We start from the raw sequence: 19,634 nt of genomic DNA on the forward strand, positions 1-19,634 counted from the left end.
CCCGTTTGAAGCACACAATTCAGAGAAGAGAACGCTAAAGAAGTCGCGGTCTGACTTTTTTCATACCTGGTTGGATTGTAGACAGTCCGGGGATGCATATTATTGATAGAAAACCCTACTAAAGTGCATTTTCATATGATGAGACCTTTAAAATAAAATGAATAATGGCAATTATATATTTTTCAATTTGCTCACAAGTCATTTTGCATAGAGTACACAACAAAATGAATTCTAAAAAGATCAATAAAGATGAAACAAATAATCCAGTGGCCAGAAAAAAAGTCCCAATCAAAATATGTGGTTGTACATCTTTTTAAGGAATACTGTGAAGTGCAAAGAATTCAATTCAATACAATAGGACTTCAAGTAACATGTTAAGAATTCCTCAAGCTGTTTAGTGTGTGATGTTTAATTATATCTTGTTTTGAAATCCATGCTTTTAATTTGGAAGGCTGCTCTGTATTTCCGTTTCCTGTTTCACGTTCTCCGTTCGTTACAAATGTAATGTAGTATGTATAGGAGCTATAATTAGCATCTGCGTGGGTCGTTAAACGGCAGCATAGACCGCAGCTCGATGACGTAACGAGGCAATTAAGCGCACGGCAAACGTAAACGAGGCAATTAAACACAACAAAGTTACGTGAGCTACAAGCATATATAACACACATTGTTATAGGTGATATTACTCACAACAAGAGAACTTACGGTAGCTAATCGGCTTCGAGTACCGGCTACGTCACGCACAGCGTCCTGTCTGTTGTCACCCCGAGCGCAACAACAGGGCCAACCGGGACCGAATGGTAAGCAAGGAAGTAGCATACAAGTGCTGGTAAGTGTATTTACTTGCTGTTGAACTGTACCGAGGTAGCAGCAGTGTTTAGCGTCCATGCCAAAGTTATTTAGCACAACTGCCGGTCGCCCGATTACAACTAAAATATTTTTGGGTGTGAATGCAGCATAAGTCCAATTTTTTATTTCATCAGACCCTAATGCATCCAACCCATGCAAAGCCAGATCCTTGCTGTCGGTCCTGGCCACATGTATCTCAACTACCCCCCCCCCCCCAAACACACACACACACAAAAAAAAGAAAGGGGGGTGGGGGGTGGGCAGAAACAAAACAAAAAATACGCAGCGCCAAAGCATTTTGGTCTGTGTGCAAATTAGCAATGCAATTTTACTATTGAAACCGGTTGACTTGGACTGGTATTCTTTAGTGCTGTCAAAGTTAAAGCGTTAATTGATTAATTAATCACAAAAAAATATTGCATTAATCATGATTTAACGCAGATTAATCGCACTATTAATTTTGACCATAGATTATCCTTTAGCGTGACAGCGGATGGCTACGTTTAAGGTTTGAGCAATAAACATAATTTCATGCATTAAAGTAAAGCATTTAATGAATGTTTGCATATCACATTTAGAATATTTGTCAAAATATTGGGGTCATTTTTTCCCCCCACTTTTAAATTATGCAAGTAATTAACTGATTAGAAAAAGAAGTAAGAGAGTGTGCAGTGGATCAAAAAATTGTTGAACACTTCTTCATAACCGGTGCTCTTCAAATTTGGCGGGGGAAAAAAAAGTAGATAAAAAAGCTTTTTTTATTAAGCGATTAATCGTGATTAATCAAAATGATGTGATTAATCGGATTATTATTTTTTTTTTATCGTTTGACAACTCTAGTATTCTTTCTACCAGGGTGCTTGTTTTACAAATGAGTTCCAATCGTATTGGCGGCAACTTAAATCCAAATTACAGTAAATATTTGCATAAATTGCATACATTTCTAGACCGCAAATACAAAACCAAATAAATGAATAATATCAAATGAAAGCTAGGATGCATGTTGGTAACGAAGCGTTGGCTGCATTCTTGTACTGCTATGTAAACTATTTCATGGTCATCAGACTGCTCCAAGGCGAAGTACACTTTACTCTCCCCACGGCAAATTTCTCAAAGTAGGATCCGTTTTTAAAACCACCAAGCGGAAGGCCTGCTACTACTGCCACTGATGAAAACACCGAACTCCTAGAGCAGGCGTTTGCACAAAGCCGGGGAAAGTCAACCTGCTGCATAGGAATTGATGTGCTTACAAGAACTACAAATTGAGCCTTAATTGTCAAATGGTGACAGCCTCACATCTGTCAGAATGTTGAAATGAAATAGAACCACCCTGGGACACCCTGCAGATGGAACTGATTCCGACTGTACCTCTGATAGTTTGGTGATGTCTACTGCAGTTCAACTTGAAAATATATTTCCCTTTATTACTCAGTTAATTTTCTGAAACAAACCTACAAAATGTTTTTTTTCTCTTATTGCTCCTTTTTTCAAAGTGCTTTATAACAGCATTGTTTTTAAAGACACACACGGGAAACCTTATTCAGTAAAAAATAAAATAAAATCAGCTCGAATGCTTCGATTAATTTAACTGACATGTTTATGGACTCAGTGACCAGCTTTTTACAACCACAGCCTGATGTAAATTACAGCCCGAGGGTCTGTTTTAAAAAGGGTGTGGCTACTGTGATTGACAAGTAAAGTCTCCCTTGTGGAAAAGGGTGCCGTGCCCGAAACCAGAGCAAAGCCATTGTGACAAACTCAATATCCTTGCACACAAAAATATGGTTGTAATAAAATAAATGAATGCCAGCCACCCATTTGTTTCCACTTATCCCTCTCCCCAGCCACTTCGCCCAGCTCTTACGGGACAATCTCTCCAGTTTGTACTGGTTTGTCCTCGGGGCCTCCTCCTGGTGTATTCTCCCCTGAACACCTCACCAGGGAGGGATCCAGGAGGCATCCCGATCCGATGCCCGTGCCACTTCATTTGACTCCTCTCAATGCGGGGGAGCAGCGGCTATATTCTGAGGCGCTCCCAGATGAGCTTCGCTACCTTATCTCTAAAGGAGAGCCTGGACACCCTGTAGAGTGTGTTTTTTTTTTATGCTAGAGCATACAGAAGGCTTTGATGCAGCCTCTGACCTGAAGAGGACGCCTGTAGCAATTGTAGTAGATATTACAAAATGGCCAGCAGGTGGCAGCAAAGTAAAAGAGATCAAACAGGGCTATGTTGAAACTTAGCTATATTCTAAAGCAAATTGCTGCAAAACGGAAACAGACACAAATATGCTTTTTTTTCCTGATGAATGAAGAGACTCTACTTTTTCTTTTGGTAGGTTCCATGTTTTTATAGCGATAGAACACAATATTCTGTGGGCCTTGCAAAATCAGTCAAAATCCAGCAAAAGAGCCGGGAGCGAAGGAGGTTGCTTCAGTGAAAATAGCTGGGAGTGAATGCGTTAATGTTACAGAATACAGATATATATTAACCCGACCGAGTGATGATTAGGGCTGGGTATTGATTCTAATTTCCTCAATCGATTTGATTTCAAATTCAATTTTGCGAAGGTAGAAACTGATGAAATGATTTAGTTTATTAATAAAAGTAACACGTGTTCTAATCACAGCTTTACACAAACATTGACATGAGCAAGGATGAAATAAAAATATTCTCATTCAATAATTGTAAATATAAATTCAAAATATTCTGAATTGTCCTAAAGTGGAATAAGTCAGGTATTTTATAAATGTAAGAAAATACTTTTAAATTCATGTGAACAGCAAATTTCAAGAAAATTATTTTTTTCTGATGAATTTCTGGGAAAAATAGATATTAAAATAATAGATTCATGGTTTTATGAATCGATATCAGGCTCGAAAAGGAAACTCGATTTGATAACGATTATTCTATTTTTTTTTAAACCCAGCCCTAGTGATGATGCAGATGCATGGATTAAAAAAATGGAATTGTGTATTGAACCATGGATTACAAATCAAGATTGAATCTGAGTCCAAACAGAAACCATCGGATGAGGTCACAGTCGCTGCGTCCACCTTGACTTTTTTTTCTTTTTTCTTTGATACGTTCCATTGCAACATCCCTCTTCTTCACGGGCCTGCTGTGCCTGCAGCAGATGGCCCACGATGAGCTGACATCAGCTCGACATAAAAGTTGAGGGGGGAAAAAAAAACAAAAAACCTGTTCAGTAGTCTGAATCCTGAGCCTTCAGCTCTCCAGAGATGTAGTAAAAGGAACTCGGGGCTCTGTGTTGCTTCCCTTGAATGGATCGACCTCAAAGTCTGTTATGACCTTGGAGGACAATTAGGCTTTCACTCAGATAGCAAATTTTTCCAGAACGTGTCACAAAGGATATTTCCGTGTTATGGAACATTGAGAACTAGAAGTCGGAATGCTGCTCTGCATACATTCAACTGGTAGCGTTCCCTAAGGGTTTCTTCCATACATTAGAATAATCGTTCTCCTATTCGACCACTTTATTTTGTCGTTTTAGGCATGTGCAGTCAGTCCACTTCTGCACGCCATCCCGCATTCCCGCGTGTGATGCAGCCCCGCCTAAAAATAAGCGCAAATGCTCGCAGATCTTCAACAAATCTGCTGTGACAAACTGCGTAATTTTTCCCCTTTGTCAGCCGGAGCATACAAAATGATTTGTTTTGTTTGTCTCCGTGCTTCCGCCCCCGAAAGGCTCATCAATTGCAGGGAACAAAAAAAAAAAAACTAAACAAATTTCATTACTAGCCTCCAACCTTATCAAACAGCGCTATTTGTTTTCTCACACATCCGTTCTCGCCAGACGCCCGGTGGTTATTTCACCTGATGTCCGTCCCCTTCCTCCACCCCCCCCCCCCCCACTGAAGCGTTGAGCTTTTCCAGCAGCGCCCTGGCGAGGCACCAGATGACACAGCCTCAAAGTTAGAGGTCAGTCAGGGTTATCGTAATGAAAAAAAAACTTCGAGATGAAGAAATAGCGGTCGTCAGTCCGTTGTCCGTCTGGTTGTTGAATCTCCCTTCCGAGGAGATGTGATGCACAAATTCCGTCACGGGGAATTCCATTAACACCAAAACACAAGCGTCTCAGTACAAATCATTATTGGTGATCATTTGGTAAGGTTCAAGTTCCATTAAATGTATTCTTAACACATTCTGCTCTTTGGTGTACACTCCAGCCTTCACTATAAATATAAATATGTGTTTGTGGTGAGACTATGAATTGGTGGTTTGTTTCAAAATTGTTGTCTGACATATTTCTTGCTGGGCCGGGGGGGTGGGGGTTGTGGCTTGGCCCAATGTGTGTGTGTGTGTGTGTGTGTGTGTGCGTGTTGCAGAGCCACAGCTGAAAGGCATCGTGACACGACTGTTCAGCCAGCAGGGCTTCTACCTGCAGATGAAGCCCGACGGAACCATTGATGGCAGCAAGGACGAGAACAGCGACAACAGTGAGTCGCGTCTTTGCATCCGTTTGAGAAAAACGAGTCATGTCTACATAGGTTGACAAAGGATGTGATGTAAAATCCAGTGAATATCATTCGGTTTTTTTTTTCTTTTTTTTCCCAAAATCCCAAATTAACTCTTTCACTGCCAGACGTTTTCAGAAACGGGTTGTCGCCAGTGCCAGCCGATTTAAGCATTTTGAGTGATCTTTCAAGGTCCACAGAAAATGTTGTGTTTGGACTATGGAAACACACATACTACCAAATGAAAGATTGGACTCTCAGCTTTCATCAGAAAGTTTCTACCTTATTCCGTTCTTCAGTAATCAACAATAGAAAATGGTTACTTAATTCTCTGTTTTGAAACAAAAAACGGAGAAAAAGAGCTTTTTGTGAAACGATGTTATTTCATGCACTCTAGTGAATTGTACACTTCTTTTTGTCCATGAATGATGCCACAAACACCTAAATAGTGCTTTACTTCTGTAAAACGCTTTCACCAACAATGAAAAAGTGTTTTTTGATTGCAAAATACGTTTATTTCCATTCAACAGTGTAACAATTTGACAAAACTATTTCGCAAACTATTTACAAATGTGTGCAACTGTGGTACTACTTACAATTATGTGGATGTTTCAAATACAGTTTTTCCTTTTGTAACGCTCTCCTGCGTGCAAGGAGACGCCAGGACTCGCACAACAGTTTACTTTCACTTTCACATTGGTCCGTTTTGCGTGCAAACGTTACACTTTCTTGACGGGCTTTTTTTCCGGGGAATAAAAAGCAAGTAGCAGACTGTACACACTTCCTCCGATGAATATGCATTGGACTCGGGGCACTCTCCGTCGTCCGATCGAACGTCCGCCTGTGCGTGCTCGGTTGTGCTCCGCGTTATGACGCCGTCATAGCCGCCGCGTCAGCGGTTCCAATTTCGCCGTCAAGCTCGGATTCACCTTCATCATCATCGATGATGATCATCGTCGTCATCAATGTACTATTTTAGCGTTGGTCGATGCCTTTCTTCTTGTAAGTGTAGAGCTGCTTGCAAACGCTCGCCATTGCCCGTTCCCTCCTCCATCTAGCTCCATCTAACGTCTTCTACTGCCGCGTCAATGCTTTCCAACCACGGAGTCACCACCCTCATCTTCATCATCGATGATGATCATCGTCAACAATGTGCTCTTTCAGCGATGCTTTTGGTCTTTGAAAAAAACGTCTCGGGCGTGAGCTCCTCGCGACCGGCCGCCATTTTTCCTTTGTCTTCCATTCTCATCTCCTGCTTGACGCTCTAGCTCCGCCTCTACTGACGCCCACCCGATCTTGTCAAAAGAGAGTCATCGCTGCCCTCTAGGGGCCAAAAATAGTCATTAGGAACAACAGACAGACTGGAAACTTTCACCAGACATGCGGAAGGGTTTCCTCTACCCGTTTCAAAAAAAAAAAAAAATCATTGGATGACGTCTTTTGACGTCATTGGCAGTGAAGCGTAGGTTTTTACTTGACGTCTTTAAACGTCAGTGGCAGTGAAAGAGTTAAGGAGAGGTATTATCCAAGGTTCTTAACTCATTCACCGCCATTGACGGCTATAGACGTCAAAAATTCATTTAAATTATTTCTATTAGTTCCACATTTTTTTCCACTTTTGTTAACAAGAGTATGAAAACCTAGAATTTTTTATTTTATTGTACATTTAGAACAGTTATAAAATGTGCGATTAATCGTCAGTTAACTATTGAAGTCATGCGATTAATTACGATTACAAATTTCAATCGCCTAATGCCCCTAATTTTGAATAATATTTTCTTTTTAATTTTTAATGATCTTTTTTTTTCTTTAAAGAAAAGATTATTAAAAATGAGGGGCATCAAACAAACCAAAAAATATTTTAAAAAATTAGGGGCATCAGATGATTAACATTTTTTTCCCACTTTTGTTAACAAGAGTATGAAAACCTAGAAAAAAATGTATTGTATGCTTATAACAGATATAAAATTTGTGATTAATCTTGAGTTAACTATTGAAGTCATGCGATTAATTACAATTAAAAATTAGGAGCGTCGGGCAATTAAAATCTTAATTAATTGCATGACTTCATGAGTTAACTAACGATTAATCACAAATGTTATATCTGTTCTAAATGTAAAAATTGAAAATTGAAATCCAATCCTTAAAAATGATGCACGCGCTGTGAACAATGTGAACTGTTGCATCAGCCTGATGTCCCCGTTTCTTCCATGACTCATGCCTCGTGATCGTACGCCATATTATTGAGATTAATTGAACACCGAGGCAGGTGTGATTATCGCAGCAGTTTCCTCCCTACAACAACTCGAACTCTTACACGGGAGTGTTGTTGCAAAGGTTACTCTGTAAGCCTTTTTTATGGTAATATGTCACAAGCAGTTTCCTCTCTTCCTGCAAAGCTCTTCCACCTTTCTCCTCCCAGTGAAACACAAAATGCGAATACTCAAACACAATATAGATCGTATGATTTTGGCTAACTAGAATTCTGAGGAAAAGTATGCCACTTGAGTTCAGTGAGCATCTAAGGCCCACTTGTATGCTTGCAGAACACAACTCAAGTGGATCATCACACACAAAAAAAAAAGATAGCTAGCGACTCACTCCCCGCACACCAAGCGATTGAGCAACGCACATCTACGTAGCGGGTTTTGAGGTTCCATACACAATATTATTCAGTTTTATTTTTTACTGAACCATAAAAAACATGGCGTGATTGTCAAGGGGGAAGCAAATTGCCACAAAGACAAAAAGTAAAGGAGGAAAGAGAGGACAATCAGGCTATCTCAGTGGATATTTTGAGAGGTTGTTCATAATGATGTACCCCCCCCCCCCCCCTTTTCACTGATTGCATCCATGCATCTTGGTGACAGAGACTCTCCACGCTTTCTAGTCTTAGGCACATGTGAAATTCTAAATATATTTACATGTTATTTAAAAACATCATTTGTCTACAGAAGCGTATTGCATTCACTTGAAAAAAAAATCCTGTTTTTCTGACAAATTTTTGGGGGGAGCTTTGTTTTTTTTCCTGTTTTACTGAATGTTTTTTTTCCTGTCATAAAAAATATTCAGAAAAACGAAGGGAAAAGTATTTTTTTTTTTTTAAAAAAACAGGAGGAAAAATTACTCATAAAACCAGAAAAAAAATATTCAAAAACAGGGGTGTGTGTGTGTGTGTGGTGGTGGGGGGGTTCATTGATTGGAAAAACAAACAAAAAAAAACAAAAAATCAGAAAAACAGGGCTTTTTTTTTTCAACAGAAAAAAACATACTCAGAAAATCAGTCACTTGGAGTTCAGAGGTCAAAAAATAAAAAATCTGAAAAACATCACCAGCTTCTGTTCTTCGGATTTTTTTTTGAATAATTTAAATAATAATTTTTTTAACCGTTTTTCTGAGTAACTTTTCGTCCTGTTTTTCTGCATTTTTTTTAATGAAAAATATGCACTTAAACAGAAAAAAAACATTCAGAAAAACAGAAACAAAACAAAGCTCCCTCCAAAAAAATTTCAGAAAAACGGGATATTTCTTATTTTTATTTTTTTAAATTCAAGTGAATGCAATACGCTTCAGTATTGGTCCAAAGTCAATTTCATATTTGCGCCACAAATCTATACTATTGGTCAGTTCTCAGACAAATTCCTGATTTCAAGTGTTAAAAATGGATTTTTGTCTTTAATAATGCAATTTGAATGGATCAGCAAATATGCTGGAACGTGTTGCGATGCAGGGAAGTGATGTCGCGTGTCGCTGTCCTGACTGCTTAGTTCAATATGGCTAAAAATGGCAAATTCTACATCAATAATAAATGAGAAAGAAAAGAATAGAAAGTACAATGCAAGCCTGCTGTGTTTAGTGTTAATGTGGTGTGACTCACCTCCCGCATACACGCAGTAAACCTATGTGTGCAGGTTCGTCTGAGCTTCATGCCTCTTACTCATCATTATCGTTTTCAAGATTGACTGTTCAGCGGTTGACTTCGTTTTACAGTTCCAATTGTCAAGGGGAAAATCTTAACCCTGCGGAAGACAAGAAACAGGACGAGCACATGGAGAAAAATGAGAGATTGTTCCAGACGACCCCTACAATAAGTGGAATCCAGCATATAGAAACACTAGAGTGAAATTCTTCTTTTTTTATAGCATTTCCCAAATTTTCTACATTTTCACCCATAAATTCCACATTCATTCCCAATGAGGCTGAATTTCCCTCAAGGTTGTTTATCATTCATTCCCAATGGCACATTCAACGTTGAAATCTAACTTGTTCAGCTCATTAAAGTCACCATGAGAACGATTTTCATCTCCCACTGACCAAAAATTCAACATACTCACCATTAAAATCCCACAAAAAAATCCCCTATTCATTCCCAATGGCATTTTTAACAAAACAGATGGACATTGTCCCCATTTGAAATTCAAAACCTTCAGCTCAATCAATTCACGTCAAAAATTGTGAATGACCAAAAATTCTACATTTTCCCAAATCCAGCTCCCACAAAAAAAAACTACCCATCCACTCTTTTGATTTTGGTTCGTTATTGAACATATAAACACACAAAAAAAAATAACATTACAAGTTTAAAATATAAATTGAAGTAAAAAAGAAAACAAGAATAAAAAGAAAGAAAATAGTTTATATGTTCAAAAGGGGTAGGAGGAAGTTAAAAACTTATGTAGTCCTACCCCTTATTCGTTTTAGGTTAATAAAATAATAAGGTACATTTATTTCAACAAAAGATAATGTATAAACCTTGTCATATATACAAGTGCACTTTAACATACATAATAGACGAAAATTGTATATGTGAGTATGAGGATATGATTTATAAATTTATTATGGTATATATCACACTCATACCGATACATCCAAAGAAATTACAGCATATGTACATTTTTAACAGCTCATGTCTGATGTAAGTAATTTTTTAAAACTTTGCTTTTAAACATTTTTTTTTGTAATTCAGCAAGTGACTTGCATCTTTTGAGGTCAGTTCCAAAATGATTCCACAAATGAACACCTTTTACAGAAACACAAAGTTGCTTAATATTTGTTCTTGTTATAATTTTTTTTGTGGACACTTTTACTCCTTATGTTACTCTCTCTCATTTCAAACAATTTATGAGTACGGTGGCAGAGTAGATTGTTGTGTACGTTATACATTATTTGTGCTATTTTAAATTCAACTAAGTCGTAGAATTTCATTGTATTTGATTTAATAAATAGAGAATGAGTTGGTTGCGTACATTTTGATCGATTTATAATTCTTACGGCTCTTTTTTGCACTTTGAAAACAGGATCGATATTTGTTTTATATGCGTTTCCCCAGATTTCCACACATTAGGTCACATATGTTAATCATAATGAACAATATAATGTATATAATGATTTCTTATTCAGAACATCCTTAGTTTTGGAAAGTATCCCTATAATTTTCGACATTTTCCTTTTGACATTATCTGTGTGTGACTTCCAACATCATTTTTCATCAATAACTACTCCAAGAAATTTATTTTAATACACTCTTTCTATTTCAATTGAATTTCAGGGATGTGATTTGACCAAAGTGAAATTATCTGAAAATTTAGCCGGGGGTCTGGGGCCCCCCGGAGCTCATGGGTTTTCCGTGTTTTTAAGTACTTTCAATGCACTCACATGACAAAGAAATAGACAAAACAACAGCATAAATTTTCAATGTATATTGAACTATCCCATATAAAATGGCAGTTTTAGTCAACTCAAAATCAGTCACATTCAAAAACATTGGACTGCCTTTGCTTTTAAAAACTATCACTGAGAATATCATCATATCTAACTAATGTGATTACTAAGTTAACACATAAATAATGTTGAAGAGTTCAAATTTCATGAACAAATAATTGTATCATGACCAAATGAAAAGTAACTCATATTAGAGCATACCACAAATGTCTTTGTTATAGCAGAAGATGTTATCTGTCGGAGTCATGTGCATACACAATGAACTACTACTACTACTAAAAAAAAAAAAAAAAATAAAAAAAAAAAAAAAAAAAAAAAAATAAAAATCTGAATTTTTTTTTTGGGGGGGGAGATAAAAAAAGCGGAATTCTGCGAATTAGCGGGAAAATCACATCCCTGGAATTTATCATAATTTTGACCTGTTGTGTGGTTTGTCTAGTACCAAAAACTATAAACTTGGTTTTGTTTAAGTTTAATGCTAATTTGTTTAAGTCAAACCATTTTTTTAATGTGTTCAGTTTATTCTCCACGGTAGTCAGAAGCTGCTTCAGGTTCTCTCCTGAACAGTAGAGAGTTGCGTCATCGACAAATAAGACACTTTTGAATATTTTTGAGACAAAACAAATATCATCTATATACAATGTAAAGAATTTAGGGCCTAGTAAAGACCCTTGGGGGACTCCATGAGTAATCTTCAAGTGTTTTGATTGTATATTGTTAAAACTGTAAGTACTGATATCTATTATCCAAATAATTTTTCATCCATTTATATGCTAAACCTCTTATGCCATCTCTTTCTAATTTATTTATTGGTATAGAATGATCTAAAGTATCAAATGCTTTTTTTTTAAATTGATAACAATTTCAACAGTAATTGTTTTATTATCTATGTTAGTAGATATTGCTTCTACGAGTTCAATTGAGGGAGTCCGATTTTCTCTTCTCCAGTCTATATAAAAATACATTTTCTAGAATTTTTAGAACTGTTGCAGCAGTGATATTGGTCTATTATTAGTGGAAATGTGTCTTTCTCCATTTTTATGAATTGGAATAACTTTTGCTATTTTCATTTTTGATGGAAATAAACCGGCTTTAAACGACTAATTACATATATATGTGAAATGTTGCACAACATATTGTATAATACTTTTTACTAATGCCAAATCAATGTTGAAGCAGTCAGTGGACTTTTTTTTTTTAATTTATTTTTTTATTTTAACAACATTTAATACTTCTGTATCATTAACAGCATTAAGCCACATAGTGATTGGATTTTTTTTTATATGCTTATCTATTTCATGCTTGTTTCATGGCTCAGGGATTTCTTTTGCCAAATTACTGCCAAAATTAACAAAACACTCATTAAAATCATTAGCTATGTCTGAAATGTTTTCAATAACAATATTATTATCTTTTATAAAATATTCTGGATAATCCATTTTTTTGTAGCCATTTTTAACGACATGATTTAGTATTTTCCATATTTCTTGTGTGTTGCTTTTATTCTGCTCTAGTAATGCATGGTAATAATCTTTCTTACTTGTTCGTATAATATTCAATAGTTTATTTTTGTAGGTCTTGTACTTTATTTCAGCTTCCATAGTTCTCAATTTAATAAATCTTTTGTATTCTCAATGATGCAGTCAACAACAACAGATTCACGCCGTTCCGTTAGTTGAACTCCTCCACTTGGGGCAGGATCTCATCCCCGACCCGGAGAGGTCGGAGAGGGAACCACTTCTAGATTAATGTCATGGCAAGAGAAGGATTACGGCACAAGGGGAAAGAGAGTTAAGTGAAAAACATTTCTAAAGATGGCGCGTCCTCTATGCTCTTCCAAAAGCTTTCCGTTTCGGGGCATTTGTTGTATTCTTGAGGTTTTTTTTGTAGTATGTTGAGGGCTTCCCCCGCCTTGAGGTAATCCTCTTGTTAAGCAGCAAAGTCCGCCCAGCGATGAAGGGCCGCGGTGAATTATTCAGCCGCATGAAACTAAAAATACCACCATCTCCGCTCGTACCCGATAAATAATTCTCCATATGTGGTGCGGCAAGCGCCGACGGTTTGAAGGTAGGAAGAAAATGGGATGGAGAGGAAGGCGATGCTGGAAAAGGCTGGAGCAGCGCAAAAGAGTTTTGTATTCAGATTTGCCACGGGCGTATTGATTTAGAGGCTGCTGTATTTGAATAATAGATCAGCCCTCTAGCCTTGAACCGTGCTCCTTTCTGCCCTGCGACATCCTCAGCGGCAAACGGAAAGTGTCATTTATTTTCAGCGGTTATTCCACCCAACCGATGGTACCGAGGGGAATGATGCGACCCGCATACAAGGTGCGACCTGAACCTGAAGTGAATTCTACTGACGTTTTTTATTTGCTCAATTTATGCACTCAAGTACTTCAAGATGGGGGGGGGGGGGGGTGCGACGTCGGTGTAAATACAGAAGCATTTATTTTGACAGCTTGTTAACATTGAAGGCTGTGAAACCTAATTCGATTCATTAACACCCATTTCAGAAATCAGAGCCGTTATTAATTTGATCGCCATCCCTTGATCGTCTTCAGTAATTGCTGGCACAGCAGCGAAAGATATTTCTTATTGGTTCTGACACCTTCACACTCCATCTGTGTCGAATGATCAAAGGTGATGGATGGAATGAAACAAGGCTTTCTAATCACTTCAGCTCCCGGGTGGTAATTTGGAACGGTTTCTCAACCCATGCAGATAAATTTGATCTCGACTTTGTGGGATGCACAAAAGGCTTTAAATTTGGATATGCGACCTTGGCATTCAAGTTCAAAGACATTTTTTCGTTCACTGTGGGATTGGGCCTTTTGGAATGTGTTCTCACAAAATACCGTCGTGGTCCAAAATGTCATGGATGGCTGAAATCTTAACATTCAGGGTTAACTAAGTCCACCCTGAGTTACTCACAGTGGTTCTCAAACTTTTTATACCAAAGCCACCTAAAACATTCTCAAGTCAAACAGAGGTTTTATTCCTCAAGTTAAGTGGAGTGGTTGCTTGAGATATCAAGTACAAGACAGTAATGTATGGCAGTAGCAAATTTCACAACAAGCAGTTTGGCCAATAGTGAACAATTCTTCAAAAAAATATATAATTATAAAGACTTCAAACTGTTTAATGCCACTCCAACTTTAGTGTCAAAATAAACGTAAATCAAACCCAATTATACATTCTAAATTAGGGCTGTGCAATATGGCCCAAAAATAAAATCTCCATTTTTTTCAGTCCTTCTGGACAATTACGATTTTAATCAATTTTATTTGAAGCAATAACCATTTATTCAACGGTTTCATCTATTGTGTACTGTACAAAATGTTCCCACAACAATAATGTCTACTGGTTTTAATGAACATAAACTCAACATTAATCGCTGTGCAAAAAAAGAAAAAAAACCTTGATAACACATCTTGTAATAATCCGGAAGACAAGAGTGTTTTTATATGTAGGCCTATCTCTATTTCATGATTTAGCAAATTTTCAATGATTCAATTCAATTTAAAATAAATTTATTGCCCAGCCCTATTCTAATTTTAAAACAACCACATAACATTTCCTTGAAATCCACTAGCTTAATGCTAACACGTAATGAGAAATGCCATTGGCGTGCTACTGCTAACGGCGCTATGGGGTCGATGCCACGGACTTCCGTAAGACACACACTCATGCCGTTTCCGGCCACTGCTGCGACACATGGGGCGCGTTCCAACACTCGCACCCCCCCCACCGATGGGCACGAGCGTGCAAGGCATCTCAGCTTTCTGAAATGCTTCGGAGAACTGACACAAACACACTACACACTCGCACCCATCAACGGGAACGCGCAACCGTGGGGCACAAGCAACGGGACGCGGCCCACACGTAGCAAACAGCAACCGGAAACAGTGCGCGTGTGTGAAACCGGGAAGTCGGAAGTCCCGCCTCCTCCGTGGCATATATCCCATAATATTTTAAGCAACAAATATTTAACTCTTTGACTGCCAGACGTTTTCAAAAACGGGTTGTCGCCAGTGCCAGCCGATTTAAGCATTTTGAGTGATCTTTCAAGGTCCACAGAAAATGTTGTGTTTGGACTATGGAAACACACTAAATGAAAGATTGGACTCTCATCTTCCATCAGAAAAAAAAAGTTTGTTTCTACCTTATTCCGTTCTTCAGTAATCAACAATAGAAAATGGTTACTTTCACAGAAATTCTCTCTTTTGAAACAAAAAACGGAGAAAAAGAGCTTTTTGTGAAACGATGTTATTTCATGCACTCTAGTGAATTGTACACTTCTTTTTGTCCATGAATGATGCCACAAACACCTAAATAGTGCTTTACTTCTGTAAAACGCTTTCACCAACAATGAAAAAGTGTTTTTTGATTGCAAAATACGTTTATTTCCATTCAACAGTGTAACAATTTGACAAAACAATTTCGCAAACTATTTACAAATGTGTGCAACTGTGGTACTACTTACAATTATGTGGATGTTTCAAATACAGTTTTTCCTTTTGTAACGCTCTCCTGCGTGCAAGGAGACGCCAGGACGCGCACAACAGTTTACTTTCACTTTCACATTGGTCCGTTTTGCGTGCAAACGTTACACTTTCTTGACGGCCTTTTTTTCCGGGGAATAAAAAGCAAGTAGCAGACTGTACACACTTCCTCCGATGAATATGCATTGGACTCGGGGCACTCTCCGTCGTCCGATCGAACGTCCGCCTGTGCGTGCTCGGTTGCGCTCCGCGTTACGACACCGTCATAGCCGCCGCGTCAGCGGTTCCAATTTCGCCGTCAAGATCGGATTCACCTTCATTATCATCGTCATCAATGTACTCTTTTAGCGTTGGTCGATGCCTTTCGTCTTGTAAGTGTAGAGCTGCTTGCAAACGCTCGCCATTGCCCGTTCGCTCCTCCATCTAGCTCCATCTAACGTCTTCTACTGCCGCGTCAATGCTTTCCAACCACGGAGTCACCATCATCTTCATCATCGATGATGATCATCGTCATCAACAATGTGCTTTTTTAGCGATGCTTTTGGTCTTTGAAAAAAACGGCTCTGGCGTTAGCTCCTCGCGACCGGCCGCCATTTTTCCTTTGTTTTCCATTCTGATCTCCTGCTCAACGCTCTAGCTCCGCCTCTACTGACGCCCACCCGATCTTGTTAAAAGAGAGTCATCGCTGCCCTCTAGGGGCCAAAAATAGTCATTAGGCTCACGAGACCTGCTTAAAATTTTCAGGAGAGCTCCGCAAGCCTTCCCAGCACTCGTTTCAAAAAAAAAAAAAAATGGGAGGACGTCTTTTAACGTCTTTGGCACTCCTCCGTAGGTTTTTGCAGAACGTCATTTAACGTCTTTGGCAGTAAAAGAGTTAAACACAAACAATGACATCCTAGCAACATTTTTTTCCCAGTTTTGTTAACAAGAGTATGAAAACCTCGATTTTTTTTAATTGTACATTTAGAACAGATATACAATTTGTGATTAATCGTGAGTTAACTCTTGAAGTCATGCAATTAATTACGATTTTAACTGCCCGACGCTCCTAATTTTTAATTGTAAGTAAGCGCATGACTTCAAGAGTTAACTCATGATTAATCATAAATTTGATATCTGTTCTAAATGTATAATTAAAAAAAAATTCTAGGTTTTCATACTCTTGTTAACAAAAGTGGAAAATATGTTAAACTAATAAAAATAGTTCAAATGAATTTTTGACGTCAATAGCCGTTAATGGAAGTGAATGAGTTAATGGTCAAATAAAAATAATGTAAAGATATTTTGGGGCAAATTGTTACATAAAGCCACTAGAAGAAATAAAACAATTGTGACTGAGTGTGAAGAATTTAGGGTTCAAGCGGACCCTTATGCCTTTGCAATAATGTGTGTGCCTCAAGCGTACACGTGACCATAACAGTCGCCCGTGTGAATCAGCTGCGTCAGTGGCCCGGGGGCAAATTTCCACCACCATCGACGGTCGTGAGCGGCAGTCAATATTTTTGGAGCGAAATTCAATCTCCTCTAAGGACGATCTTGTGGCGGCACGTCTGCCCTCGTCCCCCGCCAGCCTTATCTGATGTTCCCTCATCACCACTCGCCGGACAATCATCGCCACAATACACGGGAAACCATCGCAAATGTCCCTTCGCAAAAGTCCATGAAAGTCACAGTCGTGTCCTCGCATTCAGTCCAAGTGACGCCACAGAGATAGCAATGACTCTTGGGTATGTTAATGAACGCAGAAGAAGCAAATTGCTTCCGATCTGACATTTCTTGATAACCACTGACCTGGATGATGAGAATTTCTAATAAGCACTTTCTTATCGTTGCCGTGATCAACATCCTCCAGGAGGTCATCTTCCTGAGAGTCTTCCGCGACGATTTCAATATTAAAATGCGCTGTCATGGCTGTGATTTACGAGGATTTAACAGCAGCGCTTATAACGGGATTGGATATTTGGACATGAGTAAATTCTGCTCGTCTGTGTTTTAGTGCAGCACTTCGGCACCGTTCAGCATTCGGTGATAACGGAATGCGATAACGACGCGGAGGCGCCTCGCTTATGTTGCCGAGTCAGTCAAATGGGATCAAAACTCGCAGACATTATTGTGATAAAGCAGAATAGCTGCATGCCAGGGTGCGCTCTTTTTGCTGTATTAGTTTGTGCTGATGTGTTGCTTGTGGATTTTCTTTTGTTGGGCACATTTTGCACTGTAAGATATTTTGTGAATCTTGTACTTGACTGAATAATCCTGTCTGACACAAGAGGCCAACATATTACAATATACTTGTCACATCGGGCAACCTAAGCGATCAAATACGAACTTTAAGAGTATGTAAATATCAGTCGGGCAGGGGGGGGCAAATACTTTAGGCTACACTACAACTCATTTAAAGGGGAAGTCAACCTTAAACATCTCTTGACAATGATATATGTGATTAATTATTCTGATTAGTATTACATTTGTAGAATATGAGTTATGAAGCCAAATCCAGCCATTTTTATCCATTTCAGGGGGCGGCCATTTTGCCACTTGCTGTCGACTGAAGATGACATCACAATTGTTCAGGGCTCAGGCAACGACTCTCCCACAGCTCACCTGTTTTCTGAAGCTGAGCTGTGATTGGTTGTTACCTGAGACCTGAGCAACTGTGATGTCATTTCCACTCGACAGCAAGTGGCAAAATGGCCGCCTTCTGATATTGATAAAAAATTGCTGGATTTTGCTGCTTTATTCGTATTCCACTAACACAATATTAACCAGAATATCGTATTTGACTAATGGGGCTGCATAGTACATATTATTGTCAATACATTTTTGGGGGGTTGACTTCCCCTTCAAGTTCATGTTAGCGTTAGATGCTTCATTACAATTGAACTTCCAAAGTCAAAGACAATCTATTATGTGTCCTTGGTTGACTTCAAAGTGTTTTTTTAATTTTCCTGCACGGAATAAAATATGTGAATTTATGTGTTGGAGGCTCAAACTGGTGCCATCATAAAATATTTGATGAACTATGCAGACAATATTTTAAAACACACATTAATATTCCTAACAAAGAGAAGGTAACCCATTAAGAAAACTATAGAAATGGGTGTATTTGCATTAGGTCACATTAACTTGCGCATGCAATTGATATCTATTAATTATATTTATCCTATTGTACTCAAAAGCCATTCCTCGCCCTTTCTGAGTAAACCCACTTTGTTGGTGTTGGAAATTCGATTCGTACAGTTGTGCTTGAAAGTTCACATACCCTTGTATTAGTAGTCAGGAACGGATTAAGGACATTTCCATTCATTTCAAGAGAGAGAGATGATTTGAGATCAAGAAAAGCTAAATATGCCAAATCGTGAACGTACGCGCTAAACATTAATACAAGCAGCCTCTGTTATTATTATCATGTGATTAACTATCAATGCATCGCAAACTTGTACCATAAAAAGCGGAATGAAGCTACCACTTAACTCATTCACTCGCAGCAGTTTTCCCTCAAGCAACCCCCTTCGCTCCCGGCTGTTTTACTGGATTTTGACTGATTTTGACAGAATTTGGTGTTCTATTGCTATAAAAACATGGAACCTACCAAAAGAAAGATAAGAGTCTCTTCTTTCATCAGGAAAAAAGTATATTTTGCATCTGTTTCCGTTTTGCAGAAATTAGCATTAAAATATAGCTAAGTTTCATCATCATTCACAACACTTGGAAAAAAAGAGCTTGTTGCAACATGGCCCTGGCTGATCTCTTATACTCTGCTGACACCTGCTGGCCGTTTTTGTAATTACTATCATTGCTTTGCCCGTTCTCTGCAGTTCAGAGGTTGCATCAAAGCCTTCTGTATGCTTTAGCATAAAAACAAAAAAAAGCAAACAAAAACATATAAATACGTTTTTGGGAGTGCAGGACAAAGTATTAAAAAACATATTTATACATTTTGGGTTTGAATGAGTTCATGATTTTAGTTTTGACATACTGTTGCCGTGGAAATATACTGCCGGTTTCAGTGCAACACCATCGCTCAGTCTGTCATCGCCTGTCAATCAAAGGAAAATCCCTGTCAATTTAGCTTTCAAATCTATTT

At 38.3% G+C, this 19,634-nt stretch overlaps 1 protein-coding gene and 1 long non-coding RNA gene across 5 annotated transcripts in view; one reads left to right on the forward strand and one right to left on the reverse strand.

The window, feature by feature from the left end:
- The window catches only part of fgf12a (fibroblast growth factor 12a), a 65,844-nt gene that overhangs the window by 16,364 nt on the left and 29,846 nt on the right, over positions 1-19,634 (forward strand). For all 4 annotated transcript variants that reach the window (XM_077556488.1, XM_077556485.1, XM_077556486.1 and 1 more), the window contains one exon: positions 5,197-5,307. In XM_077556488.1, coding sequence (XP_077412614.1) covers positions 5,197-5,307 — 111 coding nt within the window. The remainder of the gene's footprint in view (positions 1-5,196; positions 5,308-19,634) is intronic.
- LOC144043190 (uncharacterized) overlaps positions 9,158-19,634 on the reverse strand; it is a 44,940-nt gene continuing 34,463 nt past the window's right edge. The window contains exon 4 of the long non-coding RNA XR_013291064.1: positions 9,158-9,344. This is a non-coding gene — a long non-coding RNA (uncharacterized LOC144043190). The remainder of the gene's footprint in view (positions 9,345-19,634) is intronic.

Source organism: Vanacampus margaritifer, chromosome 2 (genome assembly GCF_051991255.1).
Source record: "Vanacampus margaritifer isolate UIUO_Vmar chromosome 2, RoL_Vmar_1.0, whole genome shotgun sequence".
Lineage (NCBI taxonomy): Eukaryota > Metazoa > Chordata > Actinopteri > Syngnathiformes > Syngnathidae > Vanacampus > Vanacampus margaritifer.